Source organism: Aphis gossypii, chromosome 2 (genome assembly GCF_020184175.1).
Source record: "Aphis gossypii isolate Hap1 chromosome 2, ASM2018417v2, whole genome shotgun sequence".
NCBI lineage: Eukaryota > Metazoa > Arthropoda > Insecta > Hemiptera > Aphididae > Aphis > Aphis gossypii.
In genome coordinates, this window is record NC_065531.1 from 26,837,723 (window position 1) to 26,865,722 (window position 28,000).

General features: G+C 23.6%; 1 protein-coding gene across 1 annotated transcript; it reads left to right on the top strand.

Annotated features, from left to right (window-relative positions):
• LOC114131858 (uncharacterized) lies at positions 1–27,586 on the top strand. Its single transcript, XM_050201296.1, has 37 exons — positions 1–246; positions 309–652; positions 3,500–3,669; positions 3,751–3,889; positions 3,955–4,029; positions 4,138–4,235; positions 5,214–5,288; positions 6,513–6,587; positions 6,672–6,880; positions 7,442–7,632; positions 8,674–8,784; positions 9,051–9,162; positions 9,251–9,433; positions 9,517–9,701; positions 10,834–10,938; positions 11,172–11,289; positions 11,374–11,595; positions 11,810–12,003; positions 12,069–12,179; positions 12,240–12,453; positions 13,296–13,493; positions 14,454–14,644; positions 14,761–14,871; positions 15,248–15,362; positions 16,660–16,878; positions 19,021–19,205; positions 19,293–19,409; positions 19,948–20,098; positions 20,366–20,509; positions 20,966–21,174; positions 24,821–24,925; positions 25,004–25,160; positions 25,225–25,404; positions 25,473–25,672; positions 25,968–26,093; positions 26,934–27,060; positions 27,314–27,586. Exons 2-37 carry the CDS (start codon positions 587–589, stop codon positions 27,385–27,387), a joined length of 5,262 nt encoding a protein of 1,753 aa, XP_050057253.1. The 5' UTR covers positions 1–246; positions 309–586; the 3' UTR covers positions 27,388–27,586.
• The last annotated feature ends 414 nt before the right edge of the window (positions 27,587–28,000 follow it).

Genomic DNA, 28,000 nt, shown 5'->3' on the forward strand with positions numbered 1-28,000 from the left:
TTATATACAAGAAAATAATGATTCCACATTCATAAGTGAATAACCAGCGAATAACGTTATTTTCCGATGTAGCATAATTAGTAATTACCGTAACCACCCGTAACATACGTAATATCATTGTGTACAAAATATGTTAGTGATTTTATTATCTTGACGGTTATATTATTGATAACAATCATTTAAATTGTCGATTCATTAATAAAATTTAAGACAGTGCATGGTTATTTGTTTCCGGCATTTATCTAAGTCTGTGGTTTCCGGTAATTGGTCAACTGTGGTTTTTACATTTCAGGGTTATCTTTTTTCAGGTTCGGTATGCGGCGTGCGCTATTCCATTTAATCAACGGTCAATGTCGAAACTAAAAATATAGTCAGATAGTCAGAAGACAGGAATACCTTTTATTTGACATTTTGTGTATGACAAACCACAAGTGTCACGTTCTTCGTTTCCATTCGTACGCATTTGTGGTCATGCAGACATTTTAATAATCAAATTCATCGATTATTGCAAAATTCTTTACCCTTTTTTAGTTACTTTTATTCTAAATATCATTTTTGTTTTTAATTAGTACACGCACATATAAAAATGGGGTTGACTCCTCTTACGTCCAAACAAGTCTTGGAGTTCTTGCCTATGAACACGTGGACTGAGGTATGTTCACAAATTATAATCGTGGTTTTTCATGTTTAATAATATGGCGAGTGGGTATTAACATTATTTATTATTCAAATATTATTTTTGTGTACCTAATCATTATCGTTATACAAGACTACGTAGAACTAATATGTGTACATGCTACATGCTTGCTTAACTTTTTAACTGGTCATAACTTGCAGATCCAGGTTTAAAATGTTTACATACCTAAGTGCAATGAGTGTGAAGTTGATCTCAATTATTATTGAAGAGTTATATTCCACGTATTGTGTTATTTTATAAAAAAACATAATATATTATCTGTAATATATTAATATTTTCCCCAATTAGTTGTACTATTGTTCGATGATCCATAGGCAACAATAAATATATTTTTTTTTATCACCTGTTTTTATACAAGTATACATTCTTTATGCTTATTATTCATAAAATAGAAATTATAAATAGTTGTTATTATAACTTGGTAGGTACAATAGAGAAGACACAAACATTCAAGACTTGTGGTTTTCTATTTGAAGTTATTTAAAATTTTATTAATTTTATTTTTAATGGTTCTTTCTGGTTATTGTACTTCAGTGGCTGGTAGTAATAACGAGCTAATACCAATTCTGTTATCATACTTCACTCTGTTTTTAAATTATAAAACTCAACCTTTCTCGAATATAAACAATATTTTTCTTGTGACTTCTTAGATATTTTTTAGGCATTCGATCAGGTATGGCATGATGGTCTTCTTTTCAAATTTAGCAATTTTTTCCTATCCTAGTTGTTTCTTCTAATGAAGTCTTATCTAACTGATTGTTATTTTCAAGTTTGTTTTGGTTCTTTACTTCCAAAATAGTTTTAATGGGTAATATACGATTGCGAATGGAACGATTGCGAACGGACCTTTTCTGGTAACACGATTGCGAACGTTTTTACCTGACTTTAATTTTGCGGTGTTGTCAGATTTGGTGTCAATAACAAATTTTTAAATAATAATTTAAAAAATAATCAAATAGTATCTAATAAAATAAGGGTTTTTTGCTTTCTACGCCGCATTTTATATTTAAGAAAAACTGGGAATTCCTACCAAGGAAAATTTTTAAAAAAAAATAAAAATTCTTTGATAAGCGTCATTCATTTGCAATCGTGTTATAAAAAAGGTAAAACGTTCGCAATCGTGTTGTACCCGTTTTAATTACCTAATGCAGGCATACCTTAAGGTGTTTTTCTTTTTCCTATACTATTTAACATCTATGCCTCACATTAACCCATTTTACAAGAAACCGTTGTTAATTATGCTGATGAAAGCTTTAATCACAGTCTACAAAAATTCCTTAAAGTCTCTACCAATCTGCAGTCCCATTTGAGTTTTATTTCAATATGGTATACCAAACTGAGAATTAAATTAAACTACACTAAACCAATTCATACCACCTTCACGATAAAGAGAGCTTTCCCACCTGTTACAGTAATTGATAACATTCCTATACCTTCAACCTATACAGTTATTTACCTAGACCTCACTTTAGACAAAAGGTTAACTTGGAATCAACTCAAAAAATCCAAAAGACTAATGTTGTTTCTGAGTGCTCAAAACCTTGTTAAACAAAAATTATAAAACAACTGTCAATATATAGGTAAAAAAATATTTTGTTTTTATTAAAACCAATCTAGAAATACGGTCTTTACTCTTTAATTGCGGGGCAAGGCTAAGAAATCAAATTTAAACAAAATTCAAACTTACTAGAATATAACTATGCCAATTTGCTAATGTTCCTCTATTTATTTCTAATCACACACTCCATTGTGATTTATATATTAAATTAACAAAGAAGAATTTAATATTTTGCGATTCTTCTTACATCTGTAAAACCATACTATTCTAGAGATCAGTACCAAAACTTATTCGATTTTGCACATCTCCCACTCAATCGCTTAGACAGCGGGACAGTGGGGAAAATAGTGTTCTACATCATCTTCTACATGCGCATGACGGCACTAATCTCTCGTAGGCCGGAGTATAATCCACTAATCAACAACCTAAATACTCTTACCGATAACCATCATCGTTGACTGGAAAGAATGTGGTGCAGTGATCTTTAGTGTGACGATCTTACTTTTTTTTTTCAATCTCCCTAACTGAGGGTCACTAGTGGACGACTTCTTAACTATGCTTACCATGTTTTTTTTTCTTTTATTTTCTTCACATATACATATTCTACTAATCCAGTATAGATGGTATATTTCATTAAAAAAAAAAAAAAAAAATTAAATTATCTGGTGATACAATTATTTCATCATAATTTTAAAAAATAATGATTTAAAACAAAAATGAATTATTGCAATAATACTCAAGATAGAATTGCCTATCTATACATACCATTATCCTATATGGTATATATCCTAGTTCTACCAGGTTCATTATGGTTCTTTAAAAAATAAAAATGTATTTCTACATAATACCTATGCAGGTCTATCACAATTAATATAATTTAGTAGATTTGGGCATATTTCTACCTATCCAAAATGGAGATTGATTAAAGAACAAAATATATATAGAATTTATTGTTAATGTATATTTTTTCCCAATATTTTGATATCTTTCTCTACCTCATCTTTCCATCTTGTTTTTGGTCTGTCTATTAGTATTTTCTTATGTATGTTTATGTATTTACATATGTCATATATATGTGTATATATAATATTAAAAATAAAATAAAAATTTAACTTAGGATGAGAAATATACCACATACATTTATATCTTAAGCAACTGAATATCAGAAATCCTATCTTTTAACTACTAATAAAAATAATGATTTTTAAATATTAAAGATTTTAATATTTATTTGATTTTTATAGATTCATTTGCTTCCAAGTGATTTTAAAAATATATATATAGCAACAACAAAAGAGAAAATGGAAAAGCGATTGAAAGACATGCAATCAATTTCATTACAGAGTGGTTCTTATGATAAAGTTACAACATTTAAATTATACGAAATTGTTGCTGTTGAAATTAAAGGAGAATGGTAATTTAGTCAATATTAAACTATCTACTTTATACAACATTCAAAATGTATACTAATAAATTGTTTATTGTGTTTATTTAGGTATAGAGGGAAATTAATTAGTTTCAATGAATTTCTAACTGACAATACCAGAATTGAATTAATTGATATTGGCTCTGTTTATCAAACTAAGTTAGAAAATCTGTTTGTTCTTCCATATTTTTTTACATATGAACCATTAGTAAGTAAAAGTTATTTAAATGTTTAAATATTGTTTTCTTATGTATAATAATTTTTTTATTACAGGCTTTACCGATAAAATTTAAGGATTTCATTCCTAAGAAAACAACATTTTTTGTAAAACCCCTGCTGCGAGATAGTGTAATTATTGAGTTATAACTTTTTTTAATATAAATAATATTATTTATACTTATTAGTTTTGATTGTATTGTTTTACTTACATTAATATTATTATTATTTCATTAATAGAATCTACATGACGGTGCTGTTCTTGTTGATGTTCACTGTAATGATAAAAAGTTGGAAAGCGGTGTTGAAGAAAAACAACTATTAGATTCAAAAAAAGAGTAAGTTAATTCATTTTACTATTCTTCAGTGGGTGTAATATATTTTATTATTATTAGCAGAGAAAGCTTAGAATTTAATAGTATACAAATCTTTACTTTAAATATCTCTCAAAATAGTACTTTAGACATATTCAACATGTTCAATGCCAATATCGGATAAGCTCCAAATTTGGATGCTTAGGTGTTTGGCTGATGTTGTAGGGTATCTGACAAATGTCACATGTATTTAGTGATCTAAAATACTGGGCCAAGAGTGTATGACCAAAATATTTTTGTCCACTCAGTATGGTACATATCATATAAACTATATACTCTGTGAAAGAGGTTCCCAATCTTTCTTGACTAACTGACCTTTAGTCATTTTCTAAAAATCTGGAGGCACTCTATAGATTTCTTTGTTTTTATTTAGCAATGCAATAGTAGATATCAATAGCAATCAAATTGGAATGAAAGTTGAAATAGATTGACCATCACTATATTTCTACAAATTATATGAAGTATAACAGGTTTTATAGTATAGTCTGTTTTATTACTTAGTGCTATATTTTTCATGAAATCGTTTTTTCCTTATAAATATATATATTTCAAATAATTTTTGCGAAAAATTCCAAGATTTTTAGATAAAGTCTGAGGCACCCTGATCGGGAATCTCTGCTCTATGATACAATTGGTTTTTAGTTTCCTCTTTTTTCGTGACTTTGTTTTTGTGATTATGTCCAAAACTACATATTAAGTTGACATAATTTAAAGCACTTAAAGTGTAAATTCCTATGTTTTGCATCATATATCCTCAATAATTAATTATTCTCTGTTTGTTAAGGAAACTTAAAACCTCTTGCCAAACAAAAACTTATTTTTATTTTTGTTGTGCTCTCTTTAATAATCTTTTACTCATATGCAATTTATTTACTTATTTTAAGTTCACATAATGCCTTTATTATTATTTCTGTAGATCATTAATTTTTAAATTTATTTTAGCATTAACTTTGTTAATGATTCAAAACAGAAAATTGTTCAAAATATGAAAAATGGTTATGATAACAATGAATTGAGGTAGATATTATTTTTTTTTCTATTATATTTAGTGGTTTTATGTCAAAATAACCCTGTACAAAATACTCTAAACTAAATAATCCTTGGAAAAATATTCTATGAGTAAATTATGTAATAACTAATAATATTCCGAATAATATTAACAATAAAAAAAAGTATTATTTAATATTTACCATACTTATAAATATAATCATATTTTTAATTGTTGAAGTTAATTGCTAAGTAATTTCTTTCTGAATAAATAATTTCTCATTTATAAATTCATTAGAATGTATCATAGGTTGTTGTACTAACTTTTATAATCTTCCAAAAAAAAAAATTTACATCTTGAAATTTTATATTAAAAATAAATAAAGTGAATATTGTTAATTTTTGTTACACGTTAATATCATTCTAATAACTAAGACTGAATTTCTATGTACTTGTATTTTATTTTTATAAAATTATTTTAAAAAATATAGTTGGCTTATACTGAAATTTTATACCTAATGGGATTTTGTTTTGTAAATATTGCATTCTCGGAGTATATTTTAAAATTTTGTACGTTTTTAAAACATTTTTAATTTTACAAATCAAGAATCATTGAATCATGGTTCAATATTATCATTGTTTATATTAAATTTCTGAGTATCAGTATTCAGCAGGCATGGAGATAATATGACTCGTATTTCAGATTAAAAATTATAATGTTTTACTCATTAAGTTGGTATGGGTTGTTCGAATAAATTTTTCAATGTAATAATTTCTGCTAAAAATTAAAATATCTATCATTCAAATTATTGTGTTATTTATTTTTAGATAAAGATAAATTAAAATATTGAAAACATTTTTTTTTTTTATCAATAATTTAAATTATTTGCAGCATAAAATAAAATTTTAGAATAATAATAATTTTTTTTTTCAGATCATATTTTGGTTATTTTTAGGGCATAGTGTATATATAATTAATAAGTTTTTAGGGCATATAATTTTTAGCTCTAATAATAATGAACAACATGTATAACTTATCATAATATTCATAACAGTAATAGATATTTTATATTTATTTTTATATGGAATATTTTGGTTATGAATTATTTTTACTGGATAATTTTGACATTTCACCATATCTAATGATTACCTACTATGTTTTTAATTAATATGTTTTAATTTACAATTCATCTTAAGTTCACATAATGTTTTTATTATAATTTCTGTAGCTTATTATTTTTTTAATTTGTTTAGCATTAATTCTGTTAATGATTCAAAAATTAGAAGTATTCAAAACATGAGCAACGGTCACAGTAATAGCGATTCGAGGTATAAATATTTTATTTTTTACTTAATGGTTACTATACGTCATTTATTTGATTCATATGTTAATAGGAAAATTTTTATTTACAGCTCTTATCTATCTAGTAGTTACCGAAAAGGTAGCACTTTTAGTCAGGAAAAACTAAACAATATACCATTAAAAAATGAGGATTATTGCATTTTAACTTATTTTGAAGATTTTACTTGTTTGTATGTTGGCAAAGCTATTAAAAGTGACAAAGATGGCAGTTATAATTTCTTTGATTTTGACACTTTGTGCAAAACTGCTTGTAGTACAGGTTAAATTAAATTTATATTTTATATATCTATTAACTAAAATAAATTATTTTAAAATTTAAGAAATTTGCAGATTGGAAAAAATTGAGTATTGTTTTATTATTTTTGGTACTTTATAGTTTTTTACTGACTATCTTGGTTTAATCATTTAAGACCACCTTTAATATTAGTTATCTATATTTTATAGATTAAATTTTAATATTCATAGTTTAATACAAGTCCACAGATGTTAAAGTATATTTAATATTTATTGTAATTTTTCAAATGTTATTTCTTTATTCAAAATAAGCATAAATTTAACTCTTTTTACAAATGATATTACCACTGTGCGTGCTAACTAATTTTCATTGCAAACATTTATTACTTTTTCTCTATTTTACTGTTCAATTTTAACTGAATGTGTTAATAACTGATACATTCATTATTTTTATACTATTTGTTTAACAACAATATGTAATCAGAGTTAGGTAACTAATAAGTACCTTATTTAAAGTATATTTATAGTTATTTTTCTACAATAAATTACTAATTAATTTACTTATATATTATATATTAACCATTAGATAAAATACTTAAGTGTAATCCTATTGTCGGAGATATTGTCAAAGTTTTTTCATCTCAAAATGATGGTTTATTCAGAGCAAAAATATTAAAAAATAATAATGGAAGTTATGATGTTTTCTACATTGATTATGGAAATATTGAAACAGTCCCATCAAATGTTATTTATGAATTGGCTGATGAATTAAAGAAGGTAATTTTTTTTTTACTTATAATTTATTATTTTAATTATTTAAAGGTGGTTTTGGTTAAATAAAATATTTTATTACTTTTATCCATCTCATAATGTGAGGCCAAAAATGTAACAATTATTTTTCAAATTATGTCTTTTTCTTTATTTGACTCATAAAAATATGTACATTATCATTAAATTCTGATGATTAAGTTTATGTATATTATGCATAAAAGGAAAACATTTTCAAAATGATTTTCTTCTTTTTTTTTCAGTCTGTTTTATAATATTACATTGCAATTAATGAGTGTTCTATATTATCATAACCATAACTAATATTTAATACCATTACTAGTTAAAATTATAAATAGTATAAAGACGTATTTTTATAAGATAGTATTTAGATTTTAGATCAATATTAATAAATGATATTGATTACTTATATGATGTCCTTAATGTGTTCACTGTTCATTAAGTATCATTTAAATCTTGGATCTTATATTGAGCAATAATTAAAGTAAAAAACTCTTACATTCTTTACAAATTGTAAAGTGGTTAATGGAATGTTGGTCATCTTTTAAGTTATCTGATTTAAAAATAATAATTATGAAACAGCTTCTGTAGATCAGCTTTATATAAAAATTTATTAATTATTTAATAATATTAAATTAGTTATTAACAGTATTATTTTCTAGAATATTCATTTTAAAACAAAAAACAAATTATAAACATTAATATGACCAAGTAAGTATTCTAAGTTAGATGTATGAACGTTTTTGTAATTTTACCTTAATAAACATGGTAAACATGAGATAATAACTATATAATGTTGTTGAGTAAAATTGGTGGATTGTACCTATATTAAGTATTGCTACTTAATTCATATTACAAAATCTGGTGTAGTTGAACTGACAAATAAACTATTAAACAAATAACTGGTTTCAGTACTTTTCAAATAGTTTGAAAGTCTGTTTTACTGTCAATAATATCTATACAATTATTATTTAAACATACATTATTCATTTTTTATTTATATGTATTTTTATTTGTCTATAATTTCAGCCTGGAATAGCTGTTAAAATAGGACTCTGTGATTTAAAGAATATTCAAGCTACTGAACAAATAAAAAATATGTTTAACATGTTTTGTGACATTGGAAAGCTGTTTGTAGTTGTACGTAATATATATTATATATAATATACTTAATATAAGCAATAAGAAAACATAGATTTTTAAATTATTTAAATATAGCAATAATGTTAATAACCATATTTATGTTTTTATTTAGTGTAACTAAATAGATAGATAATTTTTATTATTTTATACTTATAAAAATACAAATATTGATACTTAAAATATTATTTTACTTATAGTATTTTATATAATATATTTATATTCATTATAGTTTTGAAATTTAAATTTTAAATATATTTTTTTAGGAGCTTGATGATAAATCTAAAAATTGTCTAGAAAATGTGAAGTTGAAAGATTTAGAAAATGGATCGTATATTAATTCTAATTATATAATGAATTACTTATCAGTACAATCTGGTAATATTATTTAATATTATGAAAGTTATTATTTCTATTATCTATCATTTATTTTATTTGTTATAATTATTTTCACTTTTTGAATCAGAAATTACTCCTGTGCAATTTGATGAAAATACTTCAATAGTTCATAATAATGATAATCAACTTTGCGATTTAAAAAATAATGATATAGTTTTTTTAAAACATTTTGAAGATATGAAAAGTGTATATATTTTAAAGAATGTACAGCTATTAAATGATGTGATGATACAATTGATAAATGATAAAAGTAAGTTCATTTTTTGACACAATTACTTAAAATTTCTTAAACATTTTACAAATGATTAAAATCACAATGTTTTGAATTTTTAGCTGCTGTATGTAAAAAAGAGTTAAGTGTGGGAAATATTGTTAAAGTATTATGTAAAAAATCTCAATATCGTGCCAAAATTAAAAAAATTGATGGTAATTTGATTTGTGTTAAAAATATTGATTTTGGATACCGTGAACTTGTTGAGTCAAATTCTGTTTGTGAACTACCAGATGATTTATTAAAGGTTTGATATTAAAATTAATTGCATTTTTGAAACCTAAATGATGAACATGTGCTTATAATTTTGTGTTAACTGAAAGAGTTTTTCATTACGTTGTGGGCCAGTGTCTGTTATTTTTACTTTATATTGATATAATAATTTTTTTATTAAAGAATTTAAAAACATTTCTTTTTTTAGATACTTAATTCTTTTATTTTGTTCTATCAATGATTTAGTATGGTGCACTTTAGGATTCATTATTCTTAGTTTCTTTTTATTTGCTGTGTATAACCCGTTCAGTTAATCTTGGCCATCCGCGACTTCTATGATTTCTATCTTATAATTAAAAGTACATAAGTAGTATTAAGTTTGTGACGTCAGCAGATGGCCAAGATACGCTGGACGGGTTATATAATTTGGAAATATTATTAAGTATATTATGGATTAGGTTTCTATTTTCTCAGTTTTGCTTATTATTACGGTTTAATAGTTAAAGTGTTATATAGGATAGAGTAAGATAGTAGTGAAGTTAAAGCCAACTACTGTAGAAAAAATGAAGATGTACATGTTGAGGTGATTCGGCAATATTAAGAGAGGTGACTTGGAAGTAGTGAGAGAGTGGTTATGGATATCAATGAAGAAAGAAAGAGACGTTAGAGTATAACAGAAAAAGAGATGGATAGAATAGAGAATAATTTAAAAATAGTTGGTTTGAGTAAAGTAAAGGTGAGTGAAAACACTAGGGTTGTATAGCACGAGTGTGGCTGACTCCAATTAGTTTTGGATATAAATGACAAAGATAAGTAAGAAGTAAGAATATTGGCCTATGTTTAGTCTTATACTTAAAATATGATAGTTTCTATGACTAATTGTATTCAATATTAATGATTGGGTTGTTTAACAAGTATGACTTTTTTTATATTTTTACTTACATATTAAATTTTTCTAAATTAATTTTATATTCTACATAAAATATAATTTTATCTCTTTATACCTTATCAGTTATCACTCATCTAACTATATTTTAAATTTTAAGAAATTAGGAACACTTAAAACATGAAAATGATGGATAAGCTAATAACCCAAATTAATAGACATTTATTATTTACATATATAGTCTAGTATTGTTTTTTTAATAATATGATTATTTTGATAGATTCCTGGATTAGCTATAAAGGTTGGAATTAAAGAACCTTTAATAAAAAAGACACAGGACTTAATTGTTTTTATTGAAAATATTGAAAGAATTCCATTATACTTGGTAAGTCTTAAGTTGTATTTTTAGAAATACTATGTAATAAAAATTAAATATTAACAAAACTCATATCTTATATTTAGTTATATGTGTAATAATAGTTAAAAAACTGTTCTGTATTTTGTTTACTGTGACTATATTTTGCTTGAGACAACATTTTTTTTTTAATATGTAGAAATGCTGAAAAATAAACATTACTTAGTTAATCAACTATGATTATTTTATTTTATAAATTTTAGGAATTTGAAGAAGGAAATGCCAATAGATATCAAGAAATTACTCTAAGGAGAAAAGACAATTCTGAAAATATTTTTGAAGAGTTTTTAAAATCAAATAAAAATCAATTAATTTATAATGGTAAGATATTATTAATTTTTAATATTTAAAATATCTTAGATTTACCTTTAGGTTTTTATTTTTATTGTTATTAAATGTTAACAGGAATTTCAAGCAAATGTGAAGACAAAGGCACAACAATCAAATCTAGTGAAAGTTCAATCATCGATTTCCAAAATATTACATTAACAATTGGGGATTATTGTATTATTTCTTATTTCAAAGATTTTAATAATATTTATTTATGTAAAGCTGTAAAAAGTGATGCAAATGATGATTATGAAATGCATAATTTGCCTATAATTATAAAGACCATGAATAGTGAAGGTTAGTTGTGTTGTGTACATTGTATTAAATTTATTATCCATTTTTTAAAATCCAAAATTTTATTATCCAATGGCCAATAAAAAAAAAAATATATATACATTAAGTATACAGTTTACTGGTACATAATTAAATTATTAAAATAGTATCAATAATTTGTAATATGGTTTGTTAATTTTATTTATTTGTATTAAAAAATTGTTTTTTTTTTTTTTAGATCGTAATACTAAAATAAATCCAGTTATAGGAGATATTGTTAAAGTATTTTCAAATTCATTTAATGATTTTTATAGAGCTAAAATATTAGATATCAACAATAACAAATTCCACGTTTCTTACATTGATTTTGGAAATACAGAGTTTGTTAGTTCAAATGAAATATTTGAACTTTCAGATGAATTAAAAATAAAGGTATATTAAAAAGTTTTAATATTTATGTATTTTAATTTAATTTAATAAAATTTATTTTACTTTAGACCAAATTACCAATTCCAGTAGCGATTAAAGTTCCTCCAAATGCCAAAACAACAGATGAAATTCAAAAGTTTTTTGATAACTTAATAAATGATAGTACAGTTCTATGTATTGTAAGTTTTAAATAATTTAAGCTTTTATTATTATTAATTTTTAACTAACATTTTTTCCAGGAAAATATTGATGGTTTGGAAAATATTAAACTAAAAGAATTGAAATCTGGTAAAATAGTTAACACTGAACTATTAAATTTATTACCCGTTGAAAAAATCCCAATCAGTAATTTTGAAAATCTTAGTGTTGCACAAATTGTTGATATCGAATGTACCAAAGCTCATGATTTAGAAAATGTTAAAATATCAAAAGAAACTAAAAATAGTTTTACAAGTTAGTATTCAAAATTAATTCTCTAAGAGATATCAAATTATGATGTTTTAATTATTTTATTTAGCTCGGGACATAAAAATACTTGTGTAATAATAAAAAATAGCATTTTTTAAAATAATTTTTATTGTTATAATTTTTTATATTTTTGAATGATGACATTCATTTTTAACTTTATATTTAGGTGCAGAATATTTTTCCAAGTATTTAAAGTTTAAATTAACCAACACTTTGCATGAAATCGCCAAGCACCTCCACTCATCCCATCTAAACTTTCAATATTTATAAAGTTATAATTCATAAATTAATTGTCCTAATTTCTATTTTTATGTATCGAAATACTCCTAAAAATATTCTGCTGTAGAATATAAAATTAATAAAGTATTATAAAATATTTTCAAAATAATGATTGTTGTTCATTAAAAGAACCGTCCTATTTTAATTTTTTTTTTTTCGTATGGCGTATATAGCCGGAAGTAGGTCCAAAGTCCTAGTTTGGATGCCTATTTGGCAGAATTTCTATTTGGGCATCCATAGGTTTCTGCCATGCCCGGGGTGGGGGATGGCGGCCTCTGTCTCTAGACACCATGACTTGTCCGAGGAGATGCCGCTCGTGACCGAGGTTTGAACCGGCAACGGTGCTCATCGCAACCGATGCCTTAGAACACTCGGCCACTTTGTCCCCGCCCTATTCAATAATAATATAATATGAAGTGTTGAGGTATATATTAAAATATTTAAAGTTGTGAATTATTTTCCCATTATATTGTTTTTTATTATTTTGTACCATTTAAAATCATTCTGAAATAGGTAATATACTAATTATTTATAATTTAACTTTATAGCTGAAAATGATCATTTAAAAATTGAAGAAGACAAAAACTCACCAGGTGTTATTGACTTTAAATTAGGACCACTTAAGAACAGAGATTTAGTTCATATACGCTACTTTCATGATTCAACTTCAGTATTTGTTTCTCGAAGTTCTGAAGAATATTTAAAGCTGTTCTATGATGTGACTACCAGAACATTTCAAGATAACAGTAAGTTTCAATAACTAATTTTCATGAGATTTTTAAGTATGCTAAATACATTTCTATTTTTGATTAGAAAGTTCAATTATATATTTTGCTTCATTGGTTTTTATACTTAGGTTAGGAGAAAGTCACGTAAATATATTTACGGAATATTTTTATTTATGAAAATCTGTATGATGCAAAAATATTAAATAAAATAAACTTAATGATTATAGTTTAGATCAAGCTCTGCTTTTGTATACAAATATTTCTAATTTATCACAAAACTACTATAAAACTGGTTTAGCAAAAAAATTCTTGTTTTTTCTTGATTGTACTTAGTTTTTGTTAATTTTAAAAATTACTGGGAATTTATCACCTTTTGATTTACTTAATGAGGTATACTTGACACCTACAGTATAGCAGAGCATTTACTTAGTTTTTTTTTATATGTAGCTTTATACATTTATGACTTATGAAAAATATAAAGTGAATTTTGCTGCAAATGTGAATTTGTTTATATGATATCAAAACTTAGAAAATAATACTAAATTCTATAATTTGTAACAAAATTTAAAATTTGGTATTTTTGATACATAGAAAAAAATTTAATTTTTAATTTTTGTTTTGTTTTGTTTTTTTTTTATCTTCATTTTTAATTTTATAATATTAGCAAATGTTTAAGAATTTTAGTATAATTCAAAGTATGGATAAATTATTATTATATTGGTGTTTTAAAATAAGTTAATAATAAGATATTTTTCTTTATTACTATGGAACATACTTTTTGTATTTAACCTACAATTCTATTTTAAAAATTCATGATATATAATTAATTATTTTAAAAATATTGTAGTACAAAACACTTTTAAACTAACTCATATTTATTATAAAAATGGTACACTCATTAATTGTTTGTTAAATGTATATAGTAATAATATATTTGTTCTTATCCATCTTTAAACTAATATATTTATTTTATTTTAGCAAAAACAAAAAAGTTAGACATTGAAGTAGGAGATATTGTTAAAGCAATGTTTAGTGATAATATGACGTATAGAGCAAAAGTATTGAAAAAAGTTGATAACAATAGTTTCTATATATCTTTTATTGATTTTGGAAATGAAGAGACTGTTCATGTTGATGACATTTTTGATTTACCTGAAGATTTAAAAAAGGTAGTTCTATATTATAATTTTATGTTATTACATTAGTAAAAATAATTTCGAAATACAATAATTCTAGTAATACATAATATAGTTAATAAATTCATATAATTATACATTTTTTTTAGATACCTGGTTTGTGTGTAAAAATTGGAATTAAAGGATCACCAATAGTTGAAAAAACAAATAGTTTAGTATCAAAATATTTAGAAGATTTAGAAGACGAACTTTTGTATATTGTTAGTATTTATAAGAATTATTATTACCAAACCTACTATGCATTTTATTATTTCTTTAAAACTTTTCAACATTTAAACATAATTTTATTTTTATTTTAAAGTTTTTTAATAATTACTCCATAAACCAACACCTCAATAAAAGATTTGGTTTTGTTAAAAAATGTTAAATTACTCATAACTTAAAAAATAAAATAAAGTAAGATCCCTCTTTATAGGGTATTTCTTCATCATTTTGGATAAAATAACACGTATTATAATAATTATTTTTGCATAATATTTAGTTATTAATTATCATAATTACAGATGTATGTTTAAATTAATTGATTATTAAATTATAAATTAATAAGTTTGTTAATAAGTTATATTATAATTTTAGGAATATGATGAAGGAACCCCGAATGGATTAAAGGAAGCTAATTTAAAAAGAAAAAATAATTCTGATATTTTTGAAGAATTATTTAAAATTTTAGGCAAACCAATGGTTACTAAAGGTATATTTTTAATTAATCTTGTTCTCTGTTCATTTTTATTATTATTAAACAACAAATATTTATATTATTTAAACTAATCAAATACCTACTTCTTTCAATGACCAAGTTATCGATTTCAGTGTATTATATTTCAGCTATAATTTAGTTTAAACTTAATTACTTATTTTTATAAAGCATATTTCTTATTTAACTCTAGCTAATTTTTTATTGTATATTGGGTGATTTTTTTTTTTTATCGAACAACATTCATTTCAAAAAGTAATAAAGTATAGATTTTTTTTCATATTTTTAGATTCATATTTTTCTACAACTGAATAAAATAAAAAATTTTTTCACTCTTATATTTAATAATAAAAAACTATCAACTTTTAATTTTCAAATGGCAAACTATGCTAATAATTTTATAAACTAATACAGCCATATTTTTCATGAATTTTTACGTAAAATGTTTAACATTTGTTGATCTACCGGTGAGTTATAGCTGCTCAAAGTTGATTGGTTTTTGAAGGTTTTTAGGTGTTATACATCAGTACTAATTAGCACCGTCAAAACTGAGATTTTTATTTGTAAAATCCAGTAGCTTTATTAGTAATGTATTCAATATCGCCGACCTCATGGTGTAGTTGAGAGAGGTGATAATATTTATACCTGTTACTACCTGCCATAGCTTATTATCAATCATCATATAATTATAATTAATTGGACTAATATTACTACTTATCTACTGAAAAGTTATGACACATTTACACTAAATAAACACTTCCCAAAACTACCCAATTTTGAGAAGCTATATCTCATTAACGGATTAACGAAAAAAATGAAAATTTTAATTTATGAAATTTTAAGTATAGGTTGTCATTTGAAAATTAAAAGTTGATAGTGGTTTACCTAATAAATATAAGGGTGAAAATTTAGAAGAGTTCTAAAATTCTAGAAAGGTATGGATCTTCAATTTTGAAAAACTAAAAAGTCTATACTTTTTGAAATAATGAGTGTTGTTTGATAAAAGAATCATCCTCTGTATATGTTTTATTGTGCTATTGATACCTATTAAATCTTTTAATATTTTTTCAATAAGTCGTCTGTACTTAATATATTAGTAGAGTGGATATTTTTAATTGGATTATACAATATAATATTATTGTTAGTGGTTCATTTTATTATACTCATAAAATTAATGTAGCTTCTCATACTTAGAGAATATTTCTATAAGTCCCTACTAATTTTAAATGATTATTATAGTCAATATATTAACTATTTATTATGATATATTTTTAATTATTTTTTTAATTTACAGAAGAATCTACACAAAAAGCTCAAGATATTACTAAAAATGAGACATTGTTAATAAACTCATCTGAACCAGAAGTCATATCAAATATTGAACTGAGTACTGGTGATACTGTTTTTTGTAGTCATTTTGAAGATTTTAACCAGCTATACCTGTGTAAAAGTTCTAAAAATAGTACTATTCCAGAAAATTATAGTGTGATTATAAATGCTAAAATGGCAAAAGGTAATTGTAATAGTTATAGTTGTATAAATTATTAATAATATCTACACGATAAATAGTTTTAATCTTAAGAAAACATTTTTGTTATTAATATTATTGTCTATCCAACTTTGAAATTTGTTTAATTAATGTTAAAATTAAAAATAACTAAGCTATTTTAGATTTTGAGTAATATTACTAAATAGCCTTAGAATAGAGGCTTTGTCCAAGCTGAGACAGTTCTATACCATTATTTGTATGCAAATCATTTTTCTTGAATTCACCGTTTATATCATAGTGATTTACTCAATTATGAGATATACTTAGGATACACACATACTTGAACAGAGTGACTTTATTTTTGAATTTTCAATTATAACATATTTGATTATATTGATGCATGTGTGTGTAGGAAATTATTAATGAGTTGTGTTCATTTTAAAGTTAACTACTTTATTAATATGGGCTTGTACTTTTTCTATTATGTGTAAATTGTATTTTGTAATTATTTATATAAGCACACACACTGTGGTGTTTCATCTTCATATTAAATTGAAAACATTAAATATTTCATCTGGATAATCTTAATTGAAATGGGGTTTTTTGATTAAGATAGAAGATATTTATTATGCACTCTTAACCAATTTTTATAATTTTTTTATCTTTTTTGTGTACACATGCATAATAATTATAATACATTTATAGATTCTAGGCGGAGTTATGTATGTTTAAATTTTATAATGACATTTATTATTATTATTATTTTTTATTTGTTTCTATCATCATCTGGGACAACAAAAATGGTTCGATTTTTAAATTTAGAGGTGACTTCTGGTTGCAAATTAGATCTAGTTAGTACTGGATGGGAAGAGGGTCAAAAGTTAAAATTTCCAGTAATTTTTAAAATCAACAAAAACTAAGTACAATCAAGAATAAACAAGAATATTTTTGCTAAATCAGTTTTTAACTATGTTGAATATTTTAGTCTTTGCTATACTTAAATTATGAAAATCAGGAAAAACCAAAAAAAAAATGTGACCAAAAAATAGTAATTTTTACACAAAATCAATGTTTTTATGTTATTGTAACACAAAAACTAGTTACAGTAAATATTTGAAATTTTCACCAAATGTTTATATTATCGTTATCTATATTGTATAGTTAAATTTTCAAAATATTCTGGCTCTTTTAGAGTTATTTATAGAAAACTGAAATTTTCGATTTTTTAAAGTATTTTTCTTTGAAATAACCATAAACAATTTTAGGTCCCTTAAAAACTTGAAAATTTAACACAAGGTTTTGTTACTCACATTTTTTTTTTTTAAAGTGTTTAAAGTTCAATTTTTTACAAAATAGGTGTGTCAAAATTGCAAAAATTTGCTAGTAGTTTTGAGTAAAAAATTCATAAAATATTTGAAAATTTGCAAATTATTTTGTAGTTAAAAATCTATAAAAAATATTGCATGAGTAGCTAAGAATTGAAAAATGTATACAAGGTTTTTCATTAGTTTGGCTTAAAATAGTTATATAAGAAGTTTAAGCATGGTGAATTATAATTTTTTTATCTTATGTTTAAATTTTTATGCCAAAATGTACGCTTAAAATAATAATTTACCATAAAATAATTTTAGATTTTTGTTATAGTTAAAAATTACTAGTCATAGAAACTTGATACATACATTAATTGTTTTAATTGTCATTTTCTGTACATGATTTAATGTTGGGATATTTGGGTCATTAAAACATTAACCATACCTTTTTCACCACCCAATGAAAAATATATCCTAGGCTGACAAATCATTTCCATTCAAAATCATTTTTCATATACAATGATAACTATTTTTGTATTCAAATTTAACACATCTATAATAATGACATACAATATCTAATATAGGATGTATATATAAAAAATATAAATTTTAATTAAGTGGCCCTCTCATCACTGCATACTGAAACGGTAACCACTTGCCAATCTTTTTACTTTTTATTTAATTTATTAATGTAATTATTATTATTAATTATTTAATATAATAATCATTTTTCTTGTATAGGTTAATTTTAATTTATAAGTTTTATTGAGTGTTGTAATTTGTATATTGCCAACTTTTAAATGTGTGTAATGTATTCTTGACACTTGAACATAAAATAATATTTTTTTTATTTTAGATATGGTTGTAAAAGAAACGCCTAAATATAAGGATATTGTAAGAGTGAAGTTTGAAGATAAAATTTTCCGTGCTAAAGTACTTGATAAATGTGAAGAGAAGTATTCAGTATTTTTAATTGATATTGGGAAAAATATAAATGTGCTTGCTGAAAATATCTTTGAACTTCCTAGTAGCTTAAAAAATGTAATATCTTAATTTTAAATCTAATTTGTTTTTGTATTAATTTTTATATATTGACATTATTAATATATTTAATGTATTTATCTATAGATACCTGGTTTAGCTGTAAAGGTTGGTCTTAAAGGGACAACAGATTTAATAATTACTTCAGATGTTAAAGATTATTTTTATAACTTGTGGCATAATGATCCAATTCCATTAATTTTAGTAAGTTATACTTTTTTTACCATTTTAATAGAATGTTATCTGCTTATCTAGTTGATAGTTATTAACTTCGGCAGTTCTTAATATTTTTATTTTTTTGGTTGTATTTTTTATACAAACCCCACATTAACCTTTTTATTTTAGTAAATAAAAACATTTTTTAGTTTATTTGTATCAACAATAATCTATTTAATTACATTTTGGCCTCAAATAATAAATATCTAATATGATGCTAAGTAATTGAATCATAAATTAATTTAAGATATATTTTATAATAGTAATGCAATCCATTAAGTCTAAAAAATTAATTAATATTAGTTGAATTTGAAATAAACTTTTAAAACATTTGATATTTAATAGCTAAGACGTGACTAACTTATAAGTAACTCATTTAATTTTAAAATTAATTTATCTCTTATGGATAAGTTGTGTTTTTAGATATTTTATCTAATTATCGTTCTAAATAAAAATTGTTACTTGTCTTAATCTGTTTGCTATTTATATAATTATGGATATGAAATGTATTATATTTTTTGAGCAGAGGTACGATGAGGGTAATTTCAATTATTTAAATGAAGTAAATTTAATTAAGCAAAGTAATGGACATGATATTATTGACGATTTAATCAAGATATGTAATAAATCTGACATTTCTAATAAGCCTAAATCAGCTCAAGTAACAAAAAGTAATGGTAAGATTAATAATAAGAACATCTATTCATAATTTCTTGTAATCTCTAATTTTATAATATTTATAATTATTACTTTTCATTTATACGATTAATTTGTGTGTATTAGTTTTCTCTGTATTTTTTTTTCTGGAATTGTTATTTATTAATATTTGTCTAGTAATTAAAAAAAAATAAAAATATTTTTGAATTCTTTTTTAACTATTATTGTATCTTTTTATGTATTTAAAATTGTTTATAGTATAATATAGTGTATGTTTCATTATTTAGGTTCAAATATTAATAATTGGCAAATTTTGAGCGGAGATCGTGTTGAATTTTTATTTGGAAATAATATTGACAATATTTTTGTAAGGAAAATAAAATTATATGAAGAATTTAAGAATGTTCTAGACCAACTTAAAGAAGAAAATAGTAAGATATAACTTTTAGTTACAGTTATTACTTCTAAAACTAAATAACAATACGGAGATAAGCGATTTATCAACATGTTCATACTAAAGATACAAAATATGTTATAAGTAATTTAGTGAACTAGAACTTAGTAAGAAAGGGAGGGTATGTGTAATAGCAGGTATAATAACAAAAATTAAGCTTATATTTATGTATATAAAACTAATAGATAAAAAATAGGATTTAATATTTTGCTTTATGTGATACTATTTTGATGTTGGTAAATATGGATTTATGATAAGCTTAATTATTGGGCTCAGGTTTGGTTATGACTTATGAGTGTTATGATTTATGAATATTTTATTTTAAAATTAGAATTTTTTATTATTAATATTTTGTTTTTAATTGATTAGTATATCAATATTTTATAAATATTAAACTGAACTTGTTTATACTAAAATCTTTTTTTATTTATAGGTGAAAATTACAAACCAATAACCCCAAAGCCCAATGATATTGTTGCAGTATATTCTACAAAGTTTAATGGGATTTATAGAGCTAGAGTTCAAATGTCATCTATGGATGATTCAAATAGGATTAAATGTTCTTTAATTGATATTGGTCAAATTGATATGATACCACCTAAATATATATTTTCATTACCCAACTATGTTTCATTAAATAAGGTAAGTAAAAATACAATTGAATAGAACTTAATAAAATAATTTACAGATTATATTTACCTGAAATTGTGAAGTAAACATAAAATTAACTGCTTTTAGTAATGATTTTTCAAATATTAAAATATGCTATCCATATCTCTTTGTAATTGCATATTTACATTGGTTGCTGTAATTACCCATCTAATTTTTCTTTTAACATAAATAATGCTTGCAACTTATTGATAAAAACTTAGATTTCAAAAAAACCATATAAGGTGTTAAATCTGGAGAATGTGACAATTTTATCGTGCGAGATCATACAATTTAGAAATATTATTTTTAGAATACTCATTGATCACTCGCAGTTTGGCTGTAGCATTATCTTGTTAGAACTTTAATTTGTGATCTTGTATTTCTAATCCATGTAATTCCACTTAAAAAAAATTATTCAATATTTCCACATAATTTTCAGATATTAATTTAATATTCAGTTGCATTGTTTTTCTCAAAAAAATACAGACCCAAAATTCTTAATGATAAAGCCTTTCTTAAGGTTACAAGTTGTTTTTAAACTTAAAAACAGTAGGTAGTTTTGTTTGTTAATCACACTAAATTTATGAAAATGTGCTTCATCTGACCTTATAAAATTAAGCAAAACTACATGATTTTTATGTAACAATTGTCGGAACATGTTATACAATTAAATATTTCTACTTAAATCATTCAGAACAAGTTGTTGCACAATTTAATTTTTTATGGAAAAATTGAAAATTATCCTGCAAAATTCTCTGAACAATTCTGTTAGATGAGTTTAACAACTAAAATTCAGTAAAGAACATTACCACTAATAGGAATATTGAATTTGCATTGAACATTTTGTTGTACTGTTACATTAAATTTAGATTTAATATATCCTTTAGCTAGATAAGCCCAAGTGATTAGATGACCATAATTACTGATAAATTAAAACTTAATTATAATTATACATAACTAAATCTATTAACTAACTGGTTTATATTATCTACTTTAAGTTCACACCACAATATAGAATAGAGAAGGTGATAATACTCTGTGAAAAAAGTGGCACAATTTTTGACGGCACTAATTTAGTTAACATGAATACCACCACATTACTTGAGGGACGATTATATTAATTATTTACTATTTTGGTACATTGAATATAGACTTAATAATATGTAAAATAAATATATAGAGGTAGACTTCCAGATTCCAGTCATAACAAACAGTATTTTAAAATTTAAAATAGAAATTACCTCCCAATATTGTTCCTAATTTATTAGAATTATTGTAAGAACTATGACTGTTCATTTAAACATAGGTTATTGACTATTGAGTTATTTAACAATAATTAATATTTTTTTCAAAAGTTTAATAGGTAAATTCATTAATTAAAAATACCTAATAAATGTTGTGTACTAGGCTGTAAATCAGGATATACTAATGGAATTGAAGGAAAAAATATAACATTGTACAAACTACCTTCCCATACTAACCCGTTAGTATCACAAATCTCATCTACTCATCCCATAAATCCCATTCATAGGCTCAAAAAAAAATATTGCAGAGATTTGTTAATCTAAAATAAATTCACGTTGGGTTCCATCACTGGTTGGCCTCCCTCTTCATATTTTTCAAGTTGAACATGTGCATAAATTATCCAATTTGCTTATTGTGATGTAAAACACAGATTGTAAATATCATTTATATTTAAATAAAAAAAAAAAAAAAAAAAAAACATTGTTTCGAGCTCCAAAGGTTCTAGATCATATTCAGTGGTGGCGTGCCAGAATTTTTATCTGGGGAGGCTAAACAAAAAACAAAAATAATAAATACTTAATAATATATTTTTAACTCAATATTCTGTTGTACAACTAATAACAAGAAATATTGATTTGTGAGTAAATTTCCATATTTTAATTTAATATTAATTTTTAATTAAATATAATATAAAATAATATTTAATATAATATGGTAATATGGTTATAGCCTGCCCCCCCTCTTGGATTGCTGATATCGATACTTTAAATACTATGGTTTAAAATGAAAATTATTAATTTTATTAATAACTATATGATAATTAACATTTATTTTAAAATGTTTCATACACATGGAAATTGTACACAACATAGACAAATTAAACATTTAAAATTTAAATTTAAAACAAATATATTATAAGTAAAACTAAAAAATTACATTTAAAACTAGATTTTTGACGCATTGTTATATGAACTATTATAGGATATTTAGCTGTTAAATATTTGGGAAAGGAAGATTCCACGCAAAGATAAAAAGATTTGTTGTAAGGATTTTGTTTGTGCACTTCATTTTCAATCAGATGATTTAGTGACACATTTTGAAATTGAAATGTCACGAGGGTTCGTGCATAGAACTACAAAGCAAAAATATCTTAGTTTAAGACCCAGATCTGTACCATCAATTTTTCCAAACTACCCTAAATATTTAACTTCATTAAAACAAAAATGATCAGCACCAAAACCATGTGTCTCAATTTCAATTAAAATTTAAAAAATTATATCATTTAATCTACACGATGAAGCTATAACACAAAATGTGATTTGCAATATGAATACTTTACATTAAAATACCAATAAATATGCATAGGCACACACAGGTATTTTTCATCTCAAATACAATATTTATTTATTTATTTATTCACTATGGTATTATGCATAATTGCGTAGTGGCTATAATGCTATTATTGAACAATTATTTAAACAATTGGCTTTCAAAGTTTGTGGTACTCCTGGTGGATATTATTGAACTATAAAATTGCCTTAAAAAATAAGCCAGTTTTTTTCCAGACCAAACTGAGTGTTATCATCTTCTCTTCTCTACATTGTGGTTCATACCATAGCTCTCTTTAAATTGTATCATTGTATTATTGTATATAATAAGATCTTAGTCCCTGGTTAGAACTCACTGCCACAGCCTTTGCATACACATAATTAACAGTGAAAAAGATTTTATTATTAAAATTTTGATTCTATTTTATTTTATTTTTATTTAATGATAAGTAAATGCTGCTTGGCTTTTTGGTAAACAATATAATATATAAAAATACTCTCATACATAGAATTTGTTTTTGGAAAGTTATCATAAATATAATAAAAAAGAATATTACATTATACAAAATGTAATATTCTGTATTAGAAATCAGTTACTACATGTAAAAGTGCTAAACCGAGGTAAAATATATTTTTCGACCCTACGAGAAATAATACTTAGTCACTAAAGCAATCCCCAAAAAATTGTTTGTGTTCCAAGGCAACTGCTTTTGTTATCCTAGCAGCAAAGGTGAATTGGGCTATTTTATGTTACCGGGAATTAAATTTAAGGGCCCAAAATGTCATGTATTAACGTAAAGCCGTAAACCCATAAGTATTTATTTCATTATTGACTATATACCAAAATAAACTGTTTCTAAATTGTATATAGTTTGATATTATTATTTATCAATAAGTAATAACATTTAAAATAATATTTTTACGTTGCAAACAATTTGTAAATTATTGATAGTAGAATATACAATACCAAGGTTTCAAAAACTAAAACTTAACATTATTTTGTAAACAATATTAAATTTATATTCAGTAATTAACTATATTCATTACTTTATAATTATTCTCAGGTACCAAATATGGTTCGTAGAGTGACACTTGCCGGTTTGAACAAGAACTTTAATACTAAGATAACTTCATATCTATCTTCACTGAAAGGAAAAACATATATTATGGTATAGTATTTATGTTCATTTTAATATTATGACAGCACAATATTTTTAACAATTTAAAACCCTTATTTGTGTTAATAGGAATACGACAAAAAATCTGAACAATGGCATAAACAAGAAGTTGTGTTAAAAGAATTACAAAGCAATTTATCGATTAATGATGAAATACAAAAATTATTTTCTAATGATGTTTCTTCTGTTCCTATATCTCAGCAACGACGATTAGAAAGAAAAATTAGTAATAATTTAATATTATTTACTTAATTGAATTGTAATATTTATGAATTTTGTTTTCGTATTAGTTCTTCCTGAGACAAAAGAAAGTATACTTGAAAAACCATCTCATCCTATTAAGAGCGGTTCATCTGTTTTCATAACTAATTTTGAAAACTTTAATTCAATTTTTATTCGTGATGCTTCATATGAATTTATTGAAAACTTTAATGCATTTAATAAAACTATGTTGAAATATTATAGAAATGGTAAGAATAACTTTATTATTAAGCACGTATATTTAATTATTTTATATTATATACATTTAACTTTTCAGCTAATAATAATATTCCTAAAAAAAATTTGAAAATTGGTGATAAAGTGAGTGTTCAGTCGTTAATAAATATGGTTATGTATTCTCGAGCTCTTATAATCGACATAATTGATAATGATTACAATGTTTTTTACTTGGATTATGGAAATACAGAACTAGTAAAAGCTGAAGATATAATGGATTTGCCAAAAGAATTAGAAAAGGTACTTACGTAGTCCAGTAATTTGTATGAATAAGTATATTTTTTTTACTTATCATATTTTAAAAGATATTTTATTATCTCTAAAATTGAGTGAGATAAGCATCATGCAAATATTTTTAATTGTGTCACTTACAAGATTCAAAATAGATTTATAAACTGATTCACTACTATAATACTTTTAAAGTTTGTATAGAAAGGTTTTAAATATTTTGTTGATTAATGAATTATTTAGTTTTTTCTTGACCTAACTTATCTGTGTTAATATTATTATTTTAAATTCATACATTTTTTTTTAGTTTCAAGATTTTGTCATAAAAGTTCAACTGCAAAACATGCCACCGTTAAATACCAAAAATGAAATTCAACTTATCAAGAATCATTTCCAAAAAAAATTTATTACACCCAATGCAACACTTTCTATTGTAAGTAATTGAAAATATTAAAATTAATATTTATAGTCAGAAGTTTTTATTTATGTATTAATTTGTGTTAACATATAATATATGTTCAAGGTTCACCAAAGTAAATAAAATACTTCTGAATTTTTATTATTCTGAATAAAAATTGCGTGTTTCTATCTAATAGCCATTTTAAAATATTATATAAAAGTGTTAATAATTTAGCCTTAACCTTTAAAAATAAAGTATAGTTAGGAGCTCTGCACCATTAAGTTGTATTATGCTACTAATAATTTTAAGAAACTTGTTTTTGTATTGAAAAATTATCAAATTGTATCTCCCAAGTCTAAAACAATGAGTTCAACAATTGTATAAAAAATTAAAGTTAACTTTAATTTGTACATAAAATAATTGTATTATATAATAAAACATATTTATGTATTTTAATTGATGAATGATATATAATAGTTATAGGTCATTTAAAGTAATTATACCACTCCTAAATCCTACAAAACTATCCCCTTTATGATGATTCCCTCACTCTTTAAATATTTCATTAAGTAGGCATGCATACAGGGCAAACCAGTTATTATTATTGAATAATGGTTATAAATTATCATGTTAGTCAATGGCCTTATAAGTTTCATAAAAATTATATAAAATAGTTAACAATAGTTAAATTGCAATTCTTAGGTATTTTATAATTTTAACACATGAATTTTAATCAAACTCAAATTTCTAACTGATAGAATTAAATTTTTTAAAGTTGTTTAAGAATTTGAATTTTTTTTTTTTGTTGAAGTTTTATATAAAATTAGGAATTATGTTTCAATTTATAGTTTAATATTTACTTTGATTTGGCAGGAATTTAATGAGTTCAATCCAAAAGGACTTGATGATGTTGTTTTAAGAACAGAGTATTATAAAAAGGATATTGTTGAGGATATCAGAGATTTACTAAATGCACCGCCATTGAATATTAAAATAACAGGTAAAAATGTGATATAAGTATAATTAATATGGTATTTTTAATCTTATAACTTAAGTAATACAATAAAATATCTAGTTAAAAATGAATGGTAGTATTTCATTTGCGATTCTATGAAGTTGTCATTTGGCGTGTTTTTAAAATAAATGTATAATAATCTTAATCTTTCATTCAAAATATAATCATTGATTTTATTGTAATAATATGATTATTTCAACGCTTAAATAAAAACTTTTTATTAATAATATATTTTTAGGTCAACATAAAAATACAGAACAACAAACTTCATCTCATGGTGTATTTCCTTACCCTGCACGAAGACAGTTATAAGATATAAATGATTGTTATTATACATATTATGTATTAAGTTTTATTTTTTGATTTTATGCTATAAAGAAAGATACTTTTTATTTTATACTTTTTTATTCATTAACTATTTTATAATTTTGTTATTAATGAGTTAATATTTGATTGATTTTTTACATTTTAATAAAAGAAAAGCAAGAAAGCTTTTGTGATCTTGTAATAATTTGTATTTGTTTGAAAAATATTTCTCATGAAAGTGAAATTTATCGTTAATATAAATGGAATAGTTATTAAGATAGTTAATTGGTAATCGATTTTCTAGATCAACAAGTTTTATTTTGAGTTGATGTATTTGAAAAAATATGTATTTAAAACATATTTGTTTTAACAAACTACAATTATTAGCACTAAGTAAATCTTAGTAGTACTTATTTAGGCTATGAAAAATAAAGAATATCGATTTACAAAGTCTATAACAATATGTTTCCTATACTATAATATGCCTTTGAAAATTTGGGTGATCTTTTTTTGAGGTCAAAAGTTCCTATGTACTTTTCAAAATAATTCGGGGAAAAAAATTAATTAACGAAAAATGGTTTTTTTTTTTATAATTTAATAATGAAAAATTAAATACTCG